At 43.0% G+C, this 20,630-nt stretch overlaps 1 protein-coding gene across 3 annotated transcripts in view; it reads left to right on the top strand.

Moving 5' to 3' along the window:
* Positions 1–17,707, top strand: part of SDHA (succinate dehydrogenase complex flavoprotein subunit A) — a 28,617-nt gene extending 10,910 nt beyond the window's left edge. For all 3 annotated transcript variants that reach the window (XM_023625909.2, XM_014734954.3, XM_070246169.1), the window contains exons 7-15: positions 490–614; positions 2,335–2,503; positions 3,325–3,520; positions 4,339–4,510; positions 7,327–7,445; positions 12,829–12,940; positions 13,145–13,275; positions 15,090–15,203; positions 16,523–17,707. In XM_023625909.2, the coding sequence (XP_023481677.1) occupies positions 490–614; positions 2,335–2,503; positions 3,325–3,520; positions 4,339–4,510; positions 7,327–7,445; positions 12,829–12,940; positions 13,145–13,275; positions 15,090–15,203; positions 16,523–16,609 (1,225 nt within the window). In that variant the 3' untranslated portion in view covers positions 16,610–17,707. The remainder of the gene's footprint in view (positions 1–489; positions 615–2,334; positions 2,504–3,324; positions 3,521–4,338; positions 4,511–7,326; positions 7,446–12,828; positions 12,941–13,144; positions 13,276–15,089; positions 15,204–16,522) is intronic.
* Positions 17,708–20,630: the final 2,923 nt, after the last annotated feature.

Below are 20,630 nucleotides of genomic sequence, written 5' to 3'. Positions count from 1 at the left end.
AAGTATCTGCCGCCAAGTGCAGCTGGGAAGACCCTTGAGGAAACTGAGGCCTGGAGAGTCACATGAGATTTTCTGGAATAACATCTCTTTTGCTTTAATGGATACTGTGTTAATGCTGATTTCTGGGGTAGATAAGTGCTGTTTGTTCATATGATGAAAATAAGTAAGTAGATTCCATTTTATACACTGTCAGTCGATATTTTAACCCTTTAAAAGAGTGAATACATAAACAGTTAGACATTTGAATATGAAAGTAATATATGCTTACCAGGGAAATCCTTCAGACAGCACACAAGTGTCCTCAAGGACAAATGAGAGTGCCTTCTGTCCCCCAGGCTCCCATCCTGGTTGCCCAGGGCAGTGTATGCAGACGACACCTGTGATGCGCTGCATGGCCTGCTCTGTCCACTTTCATGCCATTAGGAAGGAGGGTCTGGGGGGACGCTGTGTGCAGTCATCACTCTCCCTGCTGGCACGTCTGTTTTCCAGAGGCTATGGGCGCACCTACTTCAGCTGCACGTCTGCCCACACCAGCACAGGCGACGGCACGGCCATGATCACCAGGGCAGGCCTTCCCTGCCAGGACTTGGAGTTCGTTCAGTTCCACCCTACAGGTAGGGAAGCAGGGCTCTGTGTGTCTTCTAAGCCCTTGATGCCTATTGAATGCTCCTCTACAGTGCCAGGTACTGACGTGTTTCTGATCATCTGCTTCCTTGTGTCTCAGATCCTAGCTTGTCAATTCCTCAAGACTTTTCCCTGTTTCTCCCAAGGCAATTTAGGTGACTGTGTCAACTCTGCACCTTGCCTTGGCGGTACTTATTCCAGTCATAAAGCAGTGATTTTTTGGTGTCCCTCTCCCCAAGCAGGCTGTCCGCTCCAGGAGGTGGGGACAGTTCTGTCTCATTTACTGCCCTGTTCTCACTGCCTGGCACATAGTAGGACTTCAGTCACTATCCTGAGACTAGGGGAAATACATTTGACCAGAGAAGGGGCATGGGCAGATTGCAGTTTTGTAGTGAGAACATCAGGCTGCCACAGTTGTGAGTGAACTAAGGATGCACCTGTGACAAACAGAGCTCCATGAGATGTTGATGATTGAGGGTGCCAGTCATGGGCGGAGATGAGCTTGTCTTGGGTAATACATTCACAATTGAGTGTACAAATGTGGGATTTGGAAGGAGGGTCCAGGCTAGGGGTGCAGGTTTGAGAGTGTTTAGGGGATGTTATCCAGAAATGAATCTGAGAGAAAGAGATCTGCTCTTGGGAGAGATGAATCTCATCCTGAACTTTGTTTCTGGGTTGCTTTTCTGGCCTGTCAACTGAGGAGACTCCATACGTGGTAGCAACAGCCCCCATGCTAAAGAGCTAGGCCTTGTTTTTCTCTTTGCTCTGTCAGTATATTGTTTCTGATCCCTGGCAGAAATGAAAAATAAAAAATGTTTTAGGTGGTTTTTTATTATTATTTTTAACCAGTAAAATGTCTAAGACTTCTGAATCCCCTCTAATTTATTTAGAGTTCCATTTCCTATGCTTTTTCAATGTATGAGAAATAAAACAGTGGAAAAAATGCCATTGAAACTAGGAAAACTGAGAGGCAGTTGAAATGCAGGAATTTGCATTCTTGTTCTAAAAGCAAGGTGACTCTTTTGGTATACTAATGAAAGTATTAGCTTTCAGATTACGTTGTTGATGTATTTGTCTCCTATTCTGCGTTTTCAGGCCACTAGGGACAGTCAGGATCAAGGCAGACCCTGTGTGTAGCCAGGTTTGAATCTGAGCTCTGCCCTCCCAGCTTCGGGAGCGTGGACAGGTCACCAAGCTTTAATTACTCATCTCTGAAAATGGGGATAACGTTACCTGGGGTTGTTGCAAAATGTAGAATTGTACATAGCAAGTAGAGTATATGTATTAACTATAATAATTATTGCCGTAGTTTTCATTGGGTTCTTTAGATAGGACCTTTCCAAGCTGGTTTTTCTTACCTAAACTAGTTGCCACAATTTCATGGTGCAAAAGGACATTCACAAATTACAACAAAACCTGAGGGATTTAACACATGCTCAGTTGTGTTGAAGGTTTCAGATAAGCAGTAACCGGAGTGTTGCAGTGCTGCTTATCATCAACGGCAGTGTCCTCTCTCCTCACCACGGCCTTATCAGCTATCAGACTTCCTACCGCTCCTGACCTTTCACCTTTTTTCTTTTTCTATTCATGTCCTTTGCATACCCTTTCCTTCTGTCTCCTCAAAAATGTCTTGAAAAAAATATTTGCGTTTGAAATACAGACCAAGCAGTTGTTGGGTTATAAATGTTTGATCGATTGGGCTCTTTGCAGGCATATATGGTGCTGGCTGTCTGATCACGGAAGGATGCCGCGGAGAGGGTGGCATCCTCATCAACAGTCAGGGCGAAAGGTTCATGGAGCGGTACGCCCCCGTCGCAAAGGACCTGGCATCCAGAGATGTTGTGTCTCGGTCCATGACTCTGGAAATCCGGGAGGGCAGGTCTGTGTGATTGTCCCCACAGGTGTCTGAGCGCACACGTATGTACAGCACACACACGCCGCCTTTGCCTTTGGTGGCTGCTGTGGCTTCAGGCTGAGTTTCAGCACCCCACCCACCCCACCTCTCTAGGCACGTGTGGAACATCTCTGCTGCCTCTTGTCTGTCAGTTTATGCTCTTTCTAGAGACCTGCATTTTGAGAAGTTTAGCCAGCTTGATGTTGATCTCAAATCTGGAACATCATATGTGTGTTTAAGTGTGTGTGTGATAGAGGCAAACAGACACCCCCCCCCCCGCCAAATGTTAGCATGTGAGCCTCAGGTGTTGTCTTGTGTTCTAACCCACAGATGTTTTGGGATCTTCAAGGTGTGTGGGCTACTTGTTCTTCTGTAAAGCAGCGTTGGGCTCTCCATGCCCGACACTGTGCCTTACTGTGGTGACACTTGTCAAATATCTGTTGGTGGAGCCTTTAGAGGCTTTACATTTTTACATAAAAAGTCGAATGGTTCTTTGGGATATTTGGTATAAAAGGTCTTTCTCACACATTTACCAAGGGAAACATAGCAAATTGTGACCTCCCGAGACTGGAGTGTGAGCTCAGGGCGGGCAGGATGTCTGTCTGTGTTGTTCGCGGCTATGTCTCCGTACCTGGTGTCCACCCTGGTGCGTCGCAGGTGCTTGGGAAAGATGTGATGAGTATTGAGGGGGAAACTGTCTTGAGCATCAAATCATGTGGAGCCTCATATGCTTCAATGATTTTGTGACCTCACGTTTTGTATAATTACTATTCTTTGTCTCATGCTGTGATGTCCTTTTTCACCAGAGGCTGTGGCCCTGAGAAGGATCATGTCTACCTGCAGTTGCACCACCTTCCCCCCCAGCAGCTGGCCACACGCCTACCAGGCATTTCAGAGACGGCCATGATCTTCGCGGGTGTGGATGTCACCAAGGAGCCCATCCCTGTCCTTCCCACCGTGCATTATAACATGGGTGGCATTCCCACCAACTACAAGGGGCAGGTGATGCCACTGAGACCCCTTCACTGCCGGAAAGGGGGCAGGAGCAGTGGGCCACCTCGCAGTTGTCCCTTTGGATCTTAATTAGAGGAAAAGACAGATATTTTCCTCAAAAAAGTACTGTGTCATTTGGTAGGCTGCACTTACTTTAAATCACTGCTACCGAAGGGCAGGGGAAGGCCTTAGTTCTATTCCAGATTTTGCATTTACTGCTTAATAACAATTATTAATAATTTATAAATCCCTCCTTAGTGAAGAGCCGTAGATACAGTATCATTTGCAATTCTTTCCAGTTATAATTATTTTTCTATATGATCTTGTTATTTTTACAGTGAACTTGCAAGTTGTTTTTACAGTTAATCCCTGTGGGTGGTTTTCACTTCACAGAGAGCTTTTCAGTCAGTTACCTTATTTTAGTTCCTCACCAGGCGAGGTGGGCAGGAACTGCTCTCACACTTTATAGGTGACTCATAGGTTGGACAGTCTGATTGACAACTCGGGTCTCCTCCCTGCCCCTGCCATGCTCCCTTCATCTGAGTCTAGGCCTGGAGTGTGGGAATAAAGGGGGTCACATCAGAGGTGGGAGGAGGTTTCTAATACACATTAGACCTGGGGTTAGGTCACAGGCGCCGCCTTCGGGGTCCTTGGACCTCGGCACAGGGCAACTGAGGGAGGAGACGACTCAGAGGGTTCCTTGTAGTGAGTGGATCAGTCCTGACTTCCTCTTTTTTCTCTGACTATGGCACAGACACTCCACGGCAGGGGATGGGGTGGGCCTGTGCACACTGCGCTCCTTCAGTCCTCTGTCTTCTTTCCCACAGGTTCTGAAGCATGTGAACGGCCAGGATCAGGTCGTGCCTGGCCTGTACGCTTGTGGGGAGGCCGCCTGTGCCTCAGTGCATGGCGCCAACCGTCTTGGGGCAAACTCGCTCTTGGACCTGGTTGTCTTTGGCCGGGCGTGTGCCCTGAGTATTGCAGAGTCCTGCAAACCTGGTATGTGTTTTCTTAAGTAGCCCGGCTGTCTCAGGAGGGAGAGGTTACAAAGTCTTGATTTATAATTGGAAATTCGCTTAGTGATCAGTTAGTGGTAGTATTTTTAACTTAATAGTTGAGGGTAACCTTTTTTTTGGTCAAATTTTCTTCTTTGCTCTCATGATGTCTGCTTAGAAAAGTCACTATCGGGGCTGGCCCTGTGGCCAAGTGGTTAAGTTCGTGTGCTCTGTTTCGGCGGCCCAGGGTTTCGCCTGTTTGAATCCTGGGTGCGGACATGGCACACTCATCAGGCCATGTTGAGGTGGTGTCCCACATGCGACAACTAGCAGGACCCACAACTAAAATATACAACTATGTGCTGGAGGGATTTGGGGAGAAAAAGCAATTAAAAAAAAAAACACGAAAGATTGGCAACAGATGTTAGCTCAGATGCTATCTTTAGAAAAAAGAAAAACTTAAAAAAAAGTCACTATCAGGAAATTGTTATTTTGCGGGGAAGTTTACCATATATTGCTTGCCTGATATAAGTGACTTGCTATGAAATCTTGTAAATAATAAGTATAAATGAATATGTGCCTTGTTCCAGGAAAAGGATTGAGGCTGTTCTAGAAAGGAAATGTAACTGGTCTGTTAAAGGAGAGCGGGATGGCTTACTGTAGACAGAGGAAGGGTGGTCACGGTGGCCCTTCAGTGACAGAGTGGAGCTCAGTCACTGATCTTGCTGGGAAGAAATGCCATGTCAGTACCACGTCCTGGGAGTGTGAATCCACACTTTCTGAGTCCCACTAAGGAGAGGACACTGTTGCTGTGACCTTCGAAAGGGTCTTCACAATGGTCACCTTGACCATTTTCCTTGGAATGACACCGAGGTGGAGGCACTGTTCCTAAGGCAAGGATGGGAGCTTCCCCGGGCCCCCACTCTTCCCAGGACATGTCACTGTGTTAATTGTTGTGTATCAGTTCTGTTTTTATTGAACAAAAGCTTTTTGTATGGATTTTAAATCGGCGAAAGTTATGCTGTAGAAACAGTGCAGTCTTGCTAACCCACTAATAAACATAGCCCTTAGTGTAACAAGGTGCTGTGCCCTTTCATGTCTGCAGCTGTCAAGATGCACCTAATAAAGAGGACAAGGCACATTTTCGGACATACTCTCCCCCTTGCTTTGACCACAGCTCAAGGCTGAAACGCCAAGGCAGGGCCTTGTCCCCATCCTTGCTGCAAAGGCAGGAGTCGAGCCCACTTAGTCTGACACCAGATCTAGTGCTCATTTCACTGTAACAGAGAGTCGGGCATCAGATCTCTCAGAGCAAACAGAAAATTGGAGGTTCCCTTTCTTTGGAAATGAGAAAAAGGAAGTTTTGTAAGAATACTTTGTCCTTTTGTATCTAAAGGATCAATGCACACTTTTTAAAATTTTTCTAAACTCAGCAGTAAAAAGAAACACACTACCCATACAAGCAACAACTTGAATGAATCTCAATGTATTAGGCTGTGTGATCCAGGCTCAAAAGCCTACATACATATGATTCTGTTTATATGACAATCTGGAAAAGGCAAAACTTGGGAATAAGTTGGATCACTGGCTGCTGGGGACTATATCCTGCTTGTGGTGGGGCTTTATGTAACTGTCAAAACTTGCAGAACTCTACACTAAAAATGGTATTGTACTCTAATTTAATTTTTAAAAATGAAAAAGGAAAGGAAAAAATGTTTGCACCACTACTTCCCCCCAAACGTGAACATTTTAAATGTTAAAATGTTTAAACCCTGTTCTGTGTCCTGATTATGGTGGTTACAGGAACCCATACATGTGTTAAAATTTGTAGGACTGTGCACCTAAAGAGAGAAAATTAACTCTACTGAATGATCATTTTTTAAGACATTGAAAACAAGCCAAAGAAAGAGCAGCCTGTTAGAAGAGCAGGTCCATGAGGGCCAGTGCCCAGTCTGTGGAGAGGGCGTGGTTGCTAGCAGCCCTGGTCCGCCTGCAGACCCTTGTGTCCTGCACTTCGTGTCCTGCGTGTATTACGTGTTGAACAAAGTACATTAAAAACATGTCATCCCCGGGACCAGCCCGGTGGCACACGGGTTAATTGCGCACGTTCCGCTTTGTCAGCCCGGGGTTTGCTGGTTCGGATCTCAGGTGCAGACGTGGCACCGCTCATCAAGCCATGCTGTGGTAGGTGTCCCATGTATAAAGTAGAGGAAGATAGGCATGGATGTTAGCTCAGGGCCAGTCTTCCTTAGCGAAAAGAGGAGGATTGGCAGCAGTTAGCTCAGGGCTAATCTTCCTCAAAAAAAAAACAAAACATGTCATCCCCAACAAAAACCTTAAAAATGCTCAAAACATTTGTCTTTTTAGGAAGGCGAAAACAGCAGATCTTGAGGTTTGGGTGAGAGGGTGCAAGGATCAGGCTCAGCAGTGGACTTTAAACATGCTGCCAGCCCCCTCCCTCCTCCCTGAATGGCTGAGAACTGCGGCTCTGGAAGATGCCCTTTTTCCTTTACTAGAATAATCCTGAAAGGCCTGTTTGCACAAATCCAAGTTTTAAACTTGAGAGAGGGTTTCTGTTTTGTTCATCCAGAGATTACTTATTGGACACTACTCTGCCAGAAATTCCATCCTTATGTTACTCTTTAGCCCCAGTAAATAGGTGGTTCCTCAGGCACGGGTGGCCCTAGCAGAGTGTTAGCTGAGTTATCTGTCGCTTTCCAAACTCCCAGAAAGGTTATAGTCCACCTTTTTTGTCATTCAGAATCCATCTGGTTTTTCTAAATGTTTTTCACAAGTTAAATTCTAGCTTTCTTTTTTTAGGAGATAAAGTTCCCCCTATTAAACCAAATGCTGGGGAAGAATCTGTCATGAATCTTGACAAACTGAGGTTTGCTGATGGCAGTATAAGAACGTCGGAACTGCGACTCAGCATGCAGAAGGTAAAACCTGGACACTGGAGTGAGCAGGCTTCCGCATTAACTAGCCCTGCACTGGGGTTTGGGGTCAGCAGCAGCAGGACATACTCCTTGCTATTTCAAATAGGAGTATAAAAGAGATGGGGCCTAAATCAGGTACAAGTGCATGTCTTTCCACAGAGAAGCTGGAGGGAGCCGCCCAGGGCAGAAATAACGGCCCTGCACATCTGGGAGTCAGTCTTCTCTCGTGCACTCCAGGGTGCTTGTGTGTGGCTTCCCTCCCCAGGTCGTCTCTGGCCATCGTGTATGTCACGGCCTGAAGGAGCAGAAGCTCAGTGCCCAGCTGGGAGCTTCCCTTGACAGTCTTCCTGAAATCCCAGCACATCTCACTGTCAAGAAAGTCATCCCATCATCACACCCAGCTTCTGGCAACTCTGGGAAATGTCCTTAAATTAGGCCCATTGCTGCCCCTCCATAAAATCAGGAAGAGGAGAGTATGGATAGTGGGTGGTACCGTACGTAATCTGTGCATTGGTTAGAGTACTCACCTTCCAGATGAGCATGTCTAGTGGAACATTCTGTGAGGATGGAGATGTTCCATGTCTTTGACCACATGTGACTGGAGCATCTGAAATGTGGCCAGTCTGACTAAAGAACTGAATTTTTATTTTATTTCATTTCAATTTTAATATAATTAGCTACATGTGGTTGGTGGCCATTGCATTGGATAATACAGGTTTAGATAATATAAAAATAAAATGTAAAGCAGTTAAGAATCAAACTCTTCTAATACATAAATTCTTGGTCTGTTAATGAGATCTCTGTCCACTTGAAATTATTTGCAAGAATTTCTGAGTGGGGGCATTTTCTGAAAAGGAGCCCCTTGCTTTAGTCATATCCCTAAAGGGATCCAGTGGGACATACACATAAACACCACCAAAAGAAAAAATGTCATGTACTGCCGTTCTCATAGGACTGATTCTGTCTTCAGGTGAGACGGCTTCAGGGAGCCATCATGGAAGGTGAGGAAAATAGCAGGTAAAGAAACAAGCACCTTTAAGGAAAAGCAGTCAAGTGGTACTGCACAGGACTTTTGTAGGGTGCTGATACCAGGGTTGGAGGTCAGTAAGGACAGGTCTGATCATTGCATAGGCTATGGGGACCTATGTTCAGATAGGAAAATGGCAAATCCTTGAAAGATTTGAAAAAGGTAGTGCTAGAGACATTACCACAAACAAGGCATGTATCGGTGTCTGCTGTGTGCCAGGCAGTGTTCATGAGGCCAGAGTGAGCACTGAGCAAAACAAAAATTCCTGCCCTCGTGGATTGACATTTGAGTGGAGGGGAAGCAGTTTTTCTCCTGATTCCAGCTAATCAGTAAGAAACAAAAAAGAAATGAGGTATATATTGAAAAGGAGTAGACGGAATTGTCATTACTTGCCAATATGATTACCTGAAAATTCCAGGAGAATAAATTGAAAACCTAGTAAAAACAATACAAGAATGAAGTAAGGTGTTTGGATAAAAGATTCATATACAAAAATCAGTAGCTTTCCAATATGCCAGCAGTAATCCATTCAAATGTTAATAGCTCATTTGCACTGCAGCCACCACAGTTTAAAATGCCTTGAATAAACCTAACCAGAAATAGGTAAAAAGGGTATGAAAAAATATGAATACTGAAGGACATAAAAGAATGTTTTAACAGTTTATTTACTAGATTCTAAGACTTTTTTCCATTTGCTCTTCCTGAGAAACCATGACGTTGATGGTGTGCATTATAATCTTATAATTACGTAACACTCTAAAGAAATAGATGAAAAGTCTATTAAGTAGAATTAAACTAGGAAGTGGTTAGTCTCATATTGGTAGAGGAGGAGACATCTCGATTAATGGAACAAAGTCACGTCCAGAAATAGGCCTGGGTCCGTCCTGTGATTGAGCATATGATGAAGGGGTTTTTAAGAGGGATGAAAGGAAAGATCAGTCAATGATAGGAAACAAAGATAGATCCCACTTCTCAGCAGACTTAAGTAAATTTCAGGTTTATTTTGTATCACATTTCTTATGAGCATAAACAGGAAAGCTATGAAGTACTTAATACAGGAGGAGTTTTTACAGAATAACCAGAAGAGCAAACCATGAGGGTTCCTGGGCTTCTTACTTCTCCCTCTACCTCACCGCTCACTGCTGACGCTGACCACCTCATAGTCTTAGCACTTCTCAGCTTGTATCACCAAGAGGTGTCTGCTGGTTCCTCTGACATTTACCACCAGACCTCAGAAGTGGGCAGCAAGGCGTCCTGTGACCAGCACAGGACTGCTGTCTCCTCGGGAATTCATGGTGGAGTGCTTATGCCCTGTCCGCCACCATTCAGTATGTCCTACCTCAAAAGAAATCTGCTTGGAATCACTGATCCTGGGTGTGTTCCAGAAACTCTGCCTGCCATAGTTGCAAAATATTCCACTTTAAATAACGTATGTGGGTTTGGTTTAGGACACGTACTTGAGCCAGCTCTGATGGCCTGGTGGTTAAAGTTCGGCGCTCTTACTGCTTGAGTGGCCCAGGTTTGCTTCCTGGTTGCAGAACCACACCACTCGTCTGTTGGTTGCCATGCTGTGGCAGCGGCTCATGTAGAAGAACTAGAAGGACCCTAACTTAGAATATACAACCATGCACTGGGCCTTCGTGGAGAAAAAAAAAAAGAGGAAGATTGGCAGCAGATATTAACTCAGGGTGAATCTTTTCCCTGCAAAAAAAAAAAAAGACACATACTTAGTAGAAACTTTTTTTTTTTTTAAAGGTTTTATTTTTTTCCTTTTTCTCCCCAAAGCCCCCCGGTACATAGTTGTATATTCTTCGTTGTGGGTCTTTCTAGTTGTGGCATGTGGGATGCTGCCTCAGCGTGGTTTGATGAGCAGTGCCATGTCCACGCCCAGGATTTGAACCAACGAAACACTGGGCCGCCTGCAGCGGAGCACGCAAACTTAACCACTCGGCCACGGGGCCAACCCCAGTAGAAACATTTTTTTAAAGCTTTAATCAAAACTTCATTTTAATATCCACTATGATAAAAACTCCCAACAATGTAGGTATAGAGGGAATATACCTCAATGTAGTAGAGGCCATATATGACAGGCCCACAGCCAACATCATACTCAACAGTGAAAAGCTGAAAGCTTTTCCTGTAAGATCAGGAATAAGACAAGGGTGTTCACTCTTGCCACTCCTACTCAATATCGTATTGGAAGCCCTAGCCAGAGCAATTAGGTGGGAAGAAGAAACAAAAGGGATCAGAAGTAGAAAGGAAGAAGTAAAACTGTCACTATTTACAGATGACGTGATACTATATCTAGAAAACCCTAAAGACTCCACCAAAAATTTGTTAAAACTAACACATAAATGAATCCAGTAAAGTTGCAGGATACAAAATCAATATACAAAAATCTGTTTCATTCCTATATATGCTAATAATGAACTATTAGAAAGAGAAGTTAAGAAAACAATCCCATTTCCAATTGCATCAAACAGAATAAAATACCTAGGAATAAATTTGACCAAGAAAGTGAAGACCTGTAAACTGAAAACTATAAAACATTAGTGAAAGAAATTGAAGAAGACACAAATAAATGGAAATATATTCCATGCTCATGGATTGAAAGAATTAAGATTGTTAAAATTTCCATACTACCCAAAGCAATCTACAGGATTCAGTGCAATCTTTATCAAAATTCCAATGGCATTTTTCACAGAAATAGAAAAAATAACCCTAAAATTTGTATGGAATCATAAAAGACCCTGAACAGCCAAAGCAATCTTGAGAAAGAAGAACAAAGATGGAGCCATTATGCTCCCTGACTTTAAACTTTGTTACAAAGCTATAGTAATCAAAACAATATGGTATTGGCATAAAAATGGACTATAGATCAATGGGATAGAATAGAGAGCCCAGAAGCAAACCTACACATATATGGTCAATTAGTTTACAACAAAGGAGCCAAGAATATACAATGGGGAAAGGACAGTCACCAGTATATGGTGTTAGGAAAACTGGACCCCTTTCTTATACCATACACAGGAGTTAACTCAAAACGGGTTTAAAGACTTGAGCGTACGACCTGAAACTACAAAACTCTAGAAAAAAACCTAGGCAGTAAGCTCCTTGACATCTGTCTTGGTGATGAATTTTTTAATCTGATACCCAAAGCAAAGGCAACAAAAGCAAAAATAAATAAGTGAGGCTACATGAAACAAAAGCTTCTGCACAATAAAGGAAACCATCAACAAAATGAAAAGGCAGCCTACCTAATGGGAGAAAATATGTGCAAACCATTAATCTGATAAGCGGCTGATATCCAAAATAATAAAGAGTTCATACATCTCAACAACAAAGAAACAACCCAACTAAAAAATGGGCAGAGGACCTGAATAGACATTTTCCCAAAGAAGACATACAGATGGCCATGAAAAGATGCTCAACATCACTAGTCATCAGGGAAGTGCAAATCAAAACCACAATAGATATCACCTCATACCTATTAGAATGGCTGTCATCAAAAAGACAAGAAACGGCAAGTGTTGACAAGGGTGTGGAGAAAAGAGAACTGTTGTGCACTGTTGGTGGGAATGTAAACTAGTACAGCCACTACAGAAAATAATATGGAGGTTCCTCAAAAAATTAAAAATGGAACTACCATATGATCCAGCAATTCCACTTCTAGGATATGTATCCGAAGAAAACAAAAATACTAACTTGAGAAGATGTATGCTCCCCATGTTCATTGCAGCAGCATTTATGGTAGTCAAGATGTGGAAACAACCTAAGTGTCCATTGATGGGTGGGTAAAGAAGATGTAGTGTGTATATATATACAATAGAATATTATTCAGCCATAAAAAAGAATGAAATCCTGCCATTTGCGACAACATGGATGGACCTTGAGGGCATTATGCTGAATGAAATAAGTCAGATGGAGAGAGACAAATACCATTTGATCTCACTCACATGTGGAATCTTAAAAGAAAAAAGTTCATAGATAGAACAGGTTCGTGGTTGCCAGAGGCAGGGGGTGGAAGGTGGGCAAAATTTGTGAAAGTGGTCAAAAACTACAAACTTTCAGTTATAACATAGGTCTTGGGGATGTAATGGTGACTATGGTTAATAACAACTGTGTTGCATATTTGAAAGTTGCTAAGAGACTATGTCTTAAAATTTCTCATAAACAAAAAAATTTCATTTTAAAATTCAGAGTAATAAACTCAGTCTGAATTTCCTGGTTTTTCTATTTAATTTACATAAATATTTTACCAAAAAATGAAATACATTAAGAAGAAAATCTGAAAGTTTAACAGTTCTTGGTGTGGCTTCTTCATATGGCTTAAAAGTTTAGAAATATTTCGTATTACAGTCGATGCAAAGTCATGCTGCAGTGTTCCGTGTGGGAAGCGTGTTACAGGAAGGCTGTGAGAAAATTAGCCAGCTCTACGGAGACCTTAAGCATCTGAAGACGTTTGACAGAGGTGAGCGGTTTGCAGGCCCTTGCACATAATTGGGGTGCTGATGTCTGCAGGGTGGGCTGCTTCAGAGCCGTGTCCGTCCAATTAGCGCCAACATCATCCCGCCCTGGCTCTCTCAGGGGACCCTGGTGAGCCCATGGCTACAGCCCAAAGCGCCCATCTGACTGGGTCCTGTCTGTCTCTCACGGGTGCCTTGTGTGTCCCCAGGAATGGTCTGGAATACTGACCTGGTGGAGACCCTGGAGCTGCAGAACCTGATGCTTTGCGCGCTTCAGACGATTTATGGAGCAGAGGCCCGGAAGGAGTCACGTGGTGCTCACGCCAGGGAAGATTACAAGGTGCGCCTTGGTGATAAACCCCGTGTGCACCTGTGTCTTCTCCCCACTGGCATTGCCCAGTCCCTGACCCACACTTTCTCTGCATGGCACCCCGTTTTCCTACAAGTAAATTGAGAAAAATGATTTTTCTTCTTCTGATAAACTTTCATAACTTTGTTCTCACCATGCTCAGTACTAGGGTGACCCTCCTTCTTGCTTTGGATTAGCATCTACTGCAGTGTCTCTAAGCAGGACACGCTCATCCTTACTAGGGCAAAGGATAGAGTGCAGCCCGAGTCCTGTTGCCAGAAAGTGCTAATTTATTGACTTAAAATGATGAGTAAATCATTGTTTCAGACCTGCCCTCTGGTCTGGAGAGGGATCCTAGATGCTCATCTTGGATCACTGTTTTTTTAAATGAACTGATTTTTATGCAGAGCACACTTGTCAGATTCTGCCAGGAAAGAGCACTCAGCATATGATCGCAAAAAATCATGGAAAGGGGAGCTTGGGGGCAAATGCAAGTTATAGAGGATACATGTCAGCAAAGCTGGAGCCACTTCCCACAGGACAGACACAGACTTTGGTTCAGGGCAGTGTTGGGCTCACTGTTAGCGGCTGTACTAGTTGACTGGATGTGGATGAATGGGGAAATTGGCAAGAGGAATTAGATTTTAATTTACTGTGAAGTTTTATTAATTTACCCTCCACCGATTGGGGCTGGATTAGTTTTGCCTTGTATTTGGTTTGAAGACTGGTGAGCATACTTGTCATGTGTACTGAAGGACTGGAAGCTTCTCCAGGCTGTAGGTTGGCAGTTTGTGTGGCTGGGATGAACATGTCTTCATTTCACGTGGTCACAGCAGACACGCAGGTCCTGCTCAGCCTAGGAGAGCTCATCCCATAGTTGCATGTTCAGGAATGAGGGAATGTGTGGCAGCCCCACTTGCCCCTGGGTAAGAGGTCTCACTTCTGCCCACCCCCACACTCGCCTCCCTCAGTGGAAACAGAGCCCAGTGTTTGGATCTTTTGGTTTTTATCTGAAGAGGCTCTTGTATGTGTTATCTGTTACCATGTGCAAGATATTCCTTAATGGCGTTCAGCTTCTCTTGAAGAGTTTTTGAAAATTTTCATAGAATTGCTAAAATTAAAACATTTAAATAAAAAAGCCTGAAAGAAGAAGGCAAAATCTCCCAGAGTACCGAGCAGAAAAGACAAAGTGTTTGATAAACTTCTAAGTACATAAAAGATCAATCTAATTCCAACATCCATGCCTTAGGAGTTGTAGAAAGAGAAACGCAGAAATGGAGCTGGACTCTCACTGCTGTTGCAAACCCACTGCCCAGCCGTGTGGCCTGCGCGGGTCCTGACCTTGTGTCAGGGGCTTGTGCAGTGGTGGAAATGGAATGAGGAAGGGCGTGGGAGGCCCTAGGATGGGCTGGCACAGAGTGAGGGGCCTGTCAATAACTAGAGGACACAGCTGGCAAATGAACCTCATTCTTCTTGCGTGTGATACTTAGTGGCACCCTATTTCATACTCTTTTCTTTTAGATCAGATATATACAAACGGTTTTTCATTAGGAATTGTAGAGGGGAGGGACATGGGTTGAAAAATGGACTAGGAAGTTCCCAGCACTCTCCGAATAAGGTCAGCTTGGGATGGTGGAGCACCTTGTTGAATGAGCTCTGAGGGGTTCATATCAGACTGCTCTCATGTATCATTTTAATGAGTTTGCCATGTTTTCTGGTTATATTGCTTTGTTAGAGTGATGAGAAATTTGGAATGGAATTGCTGATGACATTTTCTGAAATAAACTTACTTTCTCTGGCCTCAGGTGCGGATTGATGAGTATGATTACTCCAAGCCCATCCAGGGGCAGCAGAAGAAGCCATTTGAGGAGCACTGGAGGAAGCATACTCTTTCCTATGTCGATGTCAAGACCGGGAAGGTACGTGGGAGTGTGTTCTGCTCACATATGCACTGATACATGCGCTGTCCCACATGTTCTGCAGCTCAGCATTTGAGGCACTGGGAGGAGCAGCATGGGTTTAAATCAACTGTTGACAGATTTAAGACACCACTGAAAAAGACACTGTCAGTCAGGCTTGTGCCTAGAAACAGAATCCAGCCTGGGTCAGGGGTTCAGTATCCAGCATGCGTAGGTGGCTCTCCACAGCATTGGCACCACGCAGGGATGAGTGCCCAAGGCCTGGTGGCAGGGGAGGAGATGGTGATTCTGGAGCCACCGAGAGCCAAGGTCAGCGGGTGGGAGGTGGGACAGCAAGGCACCCCTCCCTTCCCATTGGCTGGACCACCTGGAAGCAGCCTCAGGGGAGCCTGGGGGTGCTGTGCAGCCCTTAGCATCCCCTGGGTGGAGAGCAGGTGGAGGACGGAGGGTGGTGGGCAGGGTCCTGGGAAAAACTAGCTGAGATTGCGGTAGATTCTCACGGTTCTTTCCACCCACACACAGTTCACCCATTTGGTATTTCTTCCAGAGATATAATTAAGATATAAAGTGTTTACCCTAAGTTTTTCATAGCTTGTAAGGGATAGTCCCTATCATTTATTTGGGTCTACAGAAATTAAGTTGCGCTCTGTCATTATTACTCAATGTAGAGTGCCTAGTGTGTCCATTTAATTCAGGCAGGCAGAAATTTTCGTGATTTTTCATGAAAGCTATTTTCTGACGGTGTATACAAAGAAGTCAAACCTCCCTCTCTTAGTACAAGCCTATTTTTAATAATGTTTGAGGGTTTTTTACGATTATAAAAGAAACATATGCTCATTTTAGAAAGTATAGAGAGTACAAAGAGAATAAAGAAAATTAATATTTATAAGCTCACCAATTAGAGATAGCCTTTATCATTTTGCAAATTTCTATCAAGTTTTGTGTGTATGTATACATCTTATGTGTATGTATATAAATATTCGCTTAAAACTAGAAAAAACGAAGTAAATATGTGAAGTATGACAGATTTCACCTACTTTTTGAGCGTTATCGTAAAGCATCAAGAATTTTGTACAGTGTTATTTTAATTGCTGTGTTCCACTACATGGATTTACCATAACTTACATAGCCAGTCCCCTGTTGTGCATTTTAGATCATTTTCAAGTTTGTTATTGAAAAATAGTTCAGTGAATACCTTTGTTCTTAAGTTCCTGAATATTTGTCCGCAAATCTAATTCTATAGTCGATTTTTCAAAAGAGCACAAGAGAGTGCTGTTTGTACATTTCTGTGTTCTAACTTACCACTGACCGTTTTTAAGGTCTCGCTGGAATACAGACCCGTAATCGACAGGACTTTAAACGAGGCTGACTGCGCCACAGTGCCCCCGGCCATTCGCTCCTACTGATGGGAACGGAGCTGACCCCCCGTGGAATTATGTATCATAGCTCATGTGTGTATTCATATCATGACGGCTTTTTAAAATTCTGTACTCTCGTGAACAAGGAGTGCCATGTGAACAGAGATTGTCTACCCAGTGGCCAGCCCCTTGCCAGTAAAAAACAGCCAGGAAATGTTAAGCTTACCTTTATCCCTTGCTTCATTCTTGTGAAATAATAAAACTGGGCACGATTCTTAAATAACATGTAAGTTACTAATTTGCTCTCAAGTCCATTTAAAATCTTACAGTGTTTGACGTTAGGCATATTTGTTGACTGAAATATAAAATGTGATTTTCTTTTTATTCTGTTAAATTGAAATCTAGAAATTTTGTTGTATATATTTAAATAAAAATGAATTCTGGTGCCTGACAGCAAATGAAGAAACAGTTCCTCCTTATTCTGAGTAAGCAGATGGTTTAACATGTGAACATGTGTCCTGGAGTACTCAAGTAACTAAATACTAAACGAAGCAGATGGTTTAATATGTGAACATGTGTCCTGGAGTACTCAAGTAACTAAATACTAAACGAGGCAGATGGTTTAACATGTGAACATGTGTCCTGGAGTACTCAAGTAACTAAATACTAAACGAGGCAGATGGTTTAATATGTGAACATGTGTCCTGGAGTACTCAAGTAACTAAATACTAAACGAGGCAGATGGTTTAACATGTGAACATGTGTCCTGGAGTATTCAAGTAACTAAATACTAAACGAGGCAGATGTGGTTGTACATGGATTTCTTCCTTCCCCCTTCCTTTCAGATGCTGCTCAAGATCACCTTCCAAATTCTTGTCTCAGGGTCCGCTTCTGTAGAATCCAATCCAAGGCAATTTGGTTCGTTCATTTCAGACTCTGTTTTTCAATTTTAGGGATTGTCTTTAAAAATTTAAAGTTTATTAATGTGTAAAACATTTACATGATTTCCAAGTCCATTGAATTCAGAGCTCACCTCCTTAATTTTCACTGCATCCTCTCCTCTCTCTGTTCCATAGCAACCACTTTATCTTTCTAGTGAGTGTTTTAAGAAAAAAGAAAGCAAATAAATACTTGCCTTATATTATAGAGTGTTGTGCACCTTGCCTATATGCCCTGGAGGTCATTCCTTGTCGTCAGCAGTCTTCCTCATTCCTTCCTATGGTGCCGAGAACTCCACTGCATGAACGTACCTTCTCCCCGAGTGATAGACGTTCTTGTTCCAATATTGCAAATGCCACAATGAATAACTCTGTGTGTGAAGTTGTTTTCTTTGCCAGCTTCTTTGAGGCGGAGTCCTAGAAGTAGAATTGCTGGGTCAAAGGGTAAATGCACTTGTCATTTTGTTAGATGTTGCCAAATTCTGTTCCATAGGCCTGCGACATTCTGCATTCCCACCAGCAAGGTACAAGAGTCCCTGTTTCCCGCAGCTTTTCAAAGTAAGTAATGATGGCAAGCTTTTGGATGGTCACCAGTCAGATAATGAGAAGTTTTATCTTAGTATAGCTTTTCTTTTTTTTGTTGTTGGCATTTTTAACAGCTTTTTTTGAGGTATAATCAGCAGATGATGGTGAACATGCTCACCACTGCCAAGTTTCCTCCTGCCCCTTTCTCCACACTAGTCTGCAGGGAACCAGTGACCTACTTTCTCTTGAAGATTTGTTTTCATTCTCTACACTTTATATAAGTGGAATCATACAGCATGTACTTTGGTTTTATTTGGCTTCTCTTACTCAGCATGATGATTCTGAGATTCGTCCATGCTGCTGAACCCATAGTTCAGGAGCAAGGGGACTCGTGTGTCTTGTGGGTTGACGGCTGTATCCGGGTTGTCACCTCTTGGCCCTTCCAAACTGCTCCGTCTCTTCTGCCTGCCCTGTGCTGCTCTTGTACCTGCTCCAGGCCACACTTCTATGCCAAAGCCCTCAGGCAGAGTCACAGGTACTTGGGGCAAGAAGCTACAGGTCTCATGAGTGCTGAGGGAGTGTGCCTGGCCATGTGGCATCAAGTGTCTGCAACCCAACTGCAAATCCAACTGTGACAGTCACATGGGAAAGTGGCATTAAAACATAGTACTTTGAGCCTACAATTTAGTGAACTATAGTCTAAAGACAAATGGGGCCACTGGAAATCCTAAATTTCAATCAGTAAGTGCATTATTGGTAGTAATATTGATATTCATTGTTTGAAATTGTGTAGTGTGAGTTAAAGCTAATAACTAATTAGGTTAATGTTAAAACTAAGGTTTTTCTGAGAAAGAATAAAGACTCGAAATCGGAGTTAGGTAAAACCCTGTAATACTAAATTTGGAATAGAAATATGTGTAAATTCATTCTTTTCTTTGTTCTTTTAAAAAATATACATTTCCTAGCTCTGGTCCAGTCGCAGTGGACACTCAAGCACCTGGATTGGGGTCTCTGCAAACCCAACCCTGCTGAAAGAAACCAGTTTTCCTTGAAGAATTGTGATTCCTGGGCTGGGGGAGGAAATGTGCAAGATGAGCCTGAAACAGTTTTCTGAGCCAGAAAGCAAGGAAACCATCAAAGACCACTGGAACTATATCATAAAGCGCATGAGAGCCAGCAAACCATGGCCGCATCTGATTGGAGCAGATTGAATATATTAAAAACTGAATTCATGATGATACTTTTTTAAAAAGCCAAAAAGCATATAATTGGTCTCACTTAGAAGTCACTATGGCACTAACTCCTGACACTGAAAACAGACAGTTAGAGGAGAATAATGAAATGATTATCCTGCCTTTTCTCTACAAATTGCAATTCAGGATAACCTGCTTGATCAGGGAAAGTTCTTTACAGAGGAATTCCTGCAGGTAAATGAGTAAGGAATGATAGAATTTAAAGATTGCCATTTCACAATCCCTAATGCAGTGGTTCTTGAACTTGCATGTGCATCAGAATGACCTGGGATTGTTTGAGAATTCCCCGGCCCACCCCAGAACTTCTGATTCAGGAGGTCCTGGGGTTGCGCTCGAGAATTTGCATTTCTAATGTATCCAGGGACTACACTTTGAAAACCACCTGCATGGAATAATGTGGTCCAGCAAACATGAAGGAGGTAATTTTCAGGAGAAAGTAACAGGTGGAAAGATGACTGACAACCTCAGACAGCTTCATCCCAACCAGCAGGTGTAATAAGGAAGTATATGCCAAAGCATTCTAAGTGGAAGTATTAATATGGGTATTCTGGCAACATTTAAGTGTCAGGACAATGAATTAAAAGCTAGCACTAGCACAGGTGCCCCTGAAGCCCAGTAGGATGAGAACAGAAGGGCCGATTTGGTTTAAAGAAAGAACTTATGTCTGTCTGCTACTTCTGAACCAAAAACAAACCGTCAAACTATTTTCATCAATATTCTGAGACCAAGAAAACTACTGAGGAGTGAGGAGTCTTAGAAATGTAAGTTTCTATGGGACTCTGCTAGTTAGTGAGCCATAGGCAGTATTTCAAACTGGAAATGTTTTGTAAAGTGCTCAAGGTTTCTAAATGAACCCACTTGTATTAGGAGAATTGACAAACCAGAGAAGTAATAAAATAAGGGTCAAGATAAAAAGGAAATAGAATACTGCCCAGAGAGAAGATGTGGATAATTTCCAATGTTGGTCAAAAGGAGCAAAAAAGTAAGATACATGGATACTTGCACTGTCTATAGCGATAGCCACATGCCTGTTTACATTTCAGTTCATTAAAATTACAGAAATTTAAAATTCTGTCCCCCAGTCACCTTGATCCATTTCAAGTGCTCAGTAGCCATGTGGCAAGTGGCTACCACATTGGACAGCACATACAGAATAAATCCATTATTGCAGAAAGTTCTGTCAGCCAGTGCTAATGGAGACATTCGCTAGGATCTCATTCTAAACAGCATATATTCGATAAATTGAGCACTACTCAGAAGTCTGAGTTAAATAAAAAGTGATGGGTCATTTTCTTTCATAGGGAATTCTGATACAAGTGTTGGCTGGAAAGGAAGGGGAAGGCTGGGCAGTTG

The sequence above is a fragment of the Equus caballus genome, chromosome 21 (genome assembly GCF_041296265.1).
Source record: "Equus caballus isolate H_3958 breed thoroughbred chromosome 21, TB-T2T, whole genome shotgun sequence".
Classification (NCBI taxonomy): domain Eukaryota; kingdom Metazoa; phylum Chordata; class Mammalia; order Perissodactyla; family Equidae; genus Equus; species Equus caballus.
Note: the sequence above shows the minus strand (reverse complement) of the source record. Positions and strands in the feature narration are given on the sequence as shown.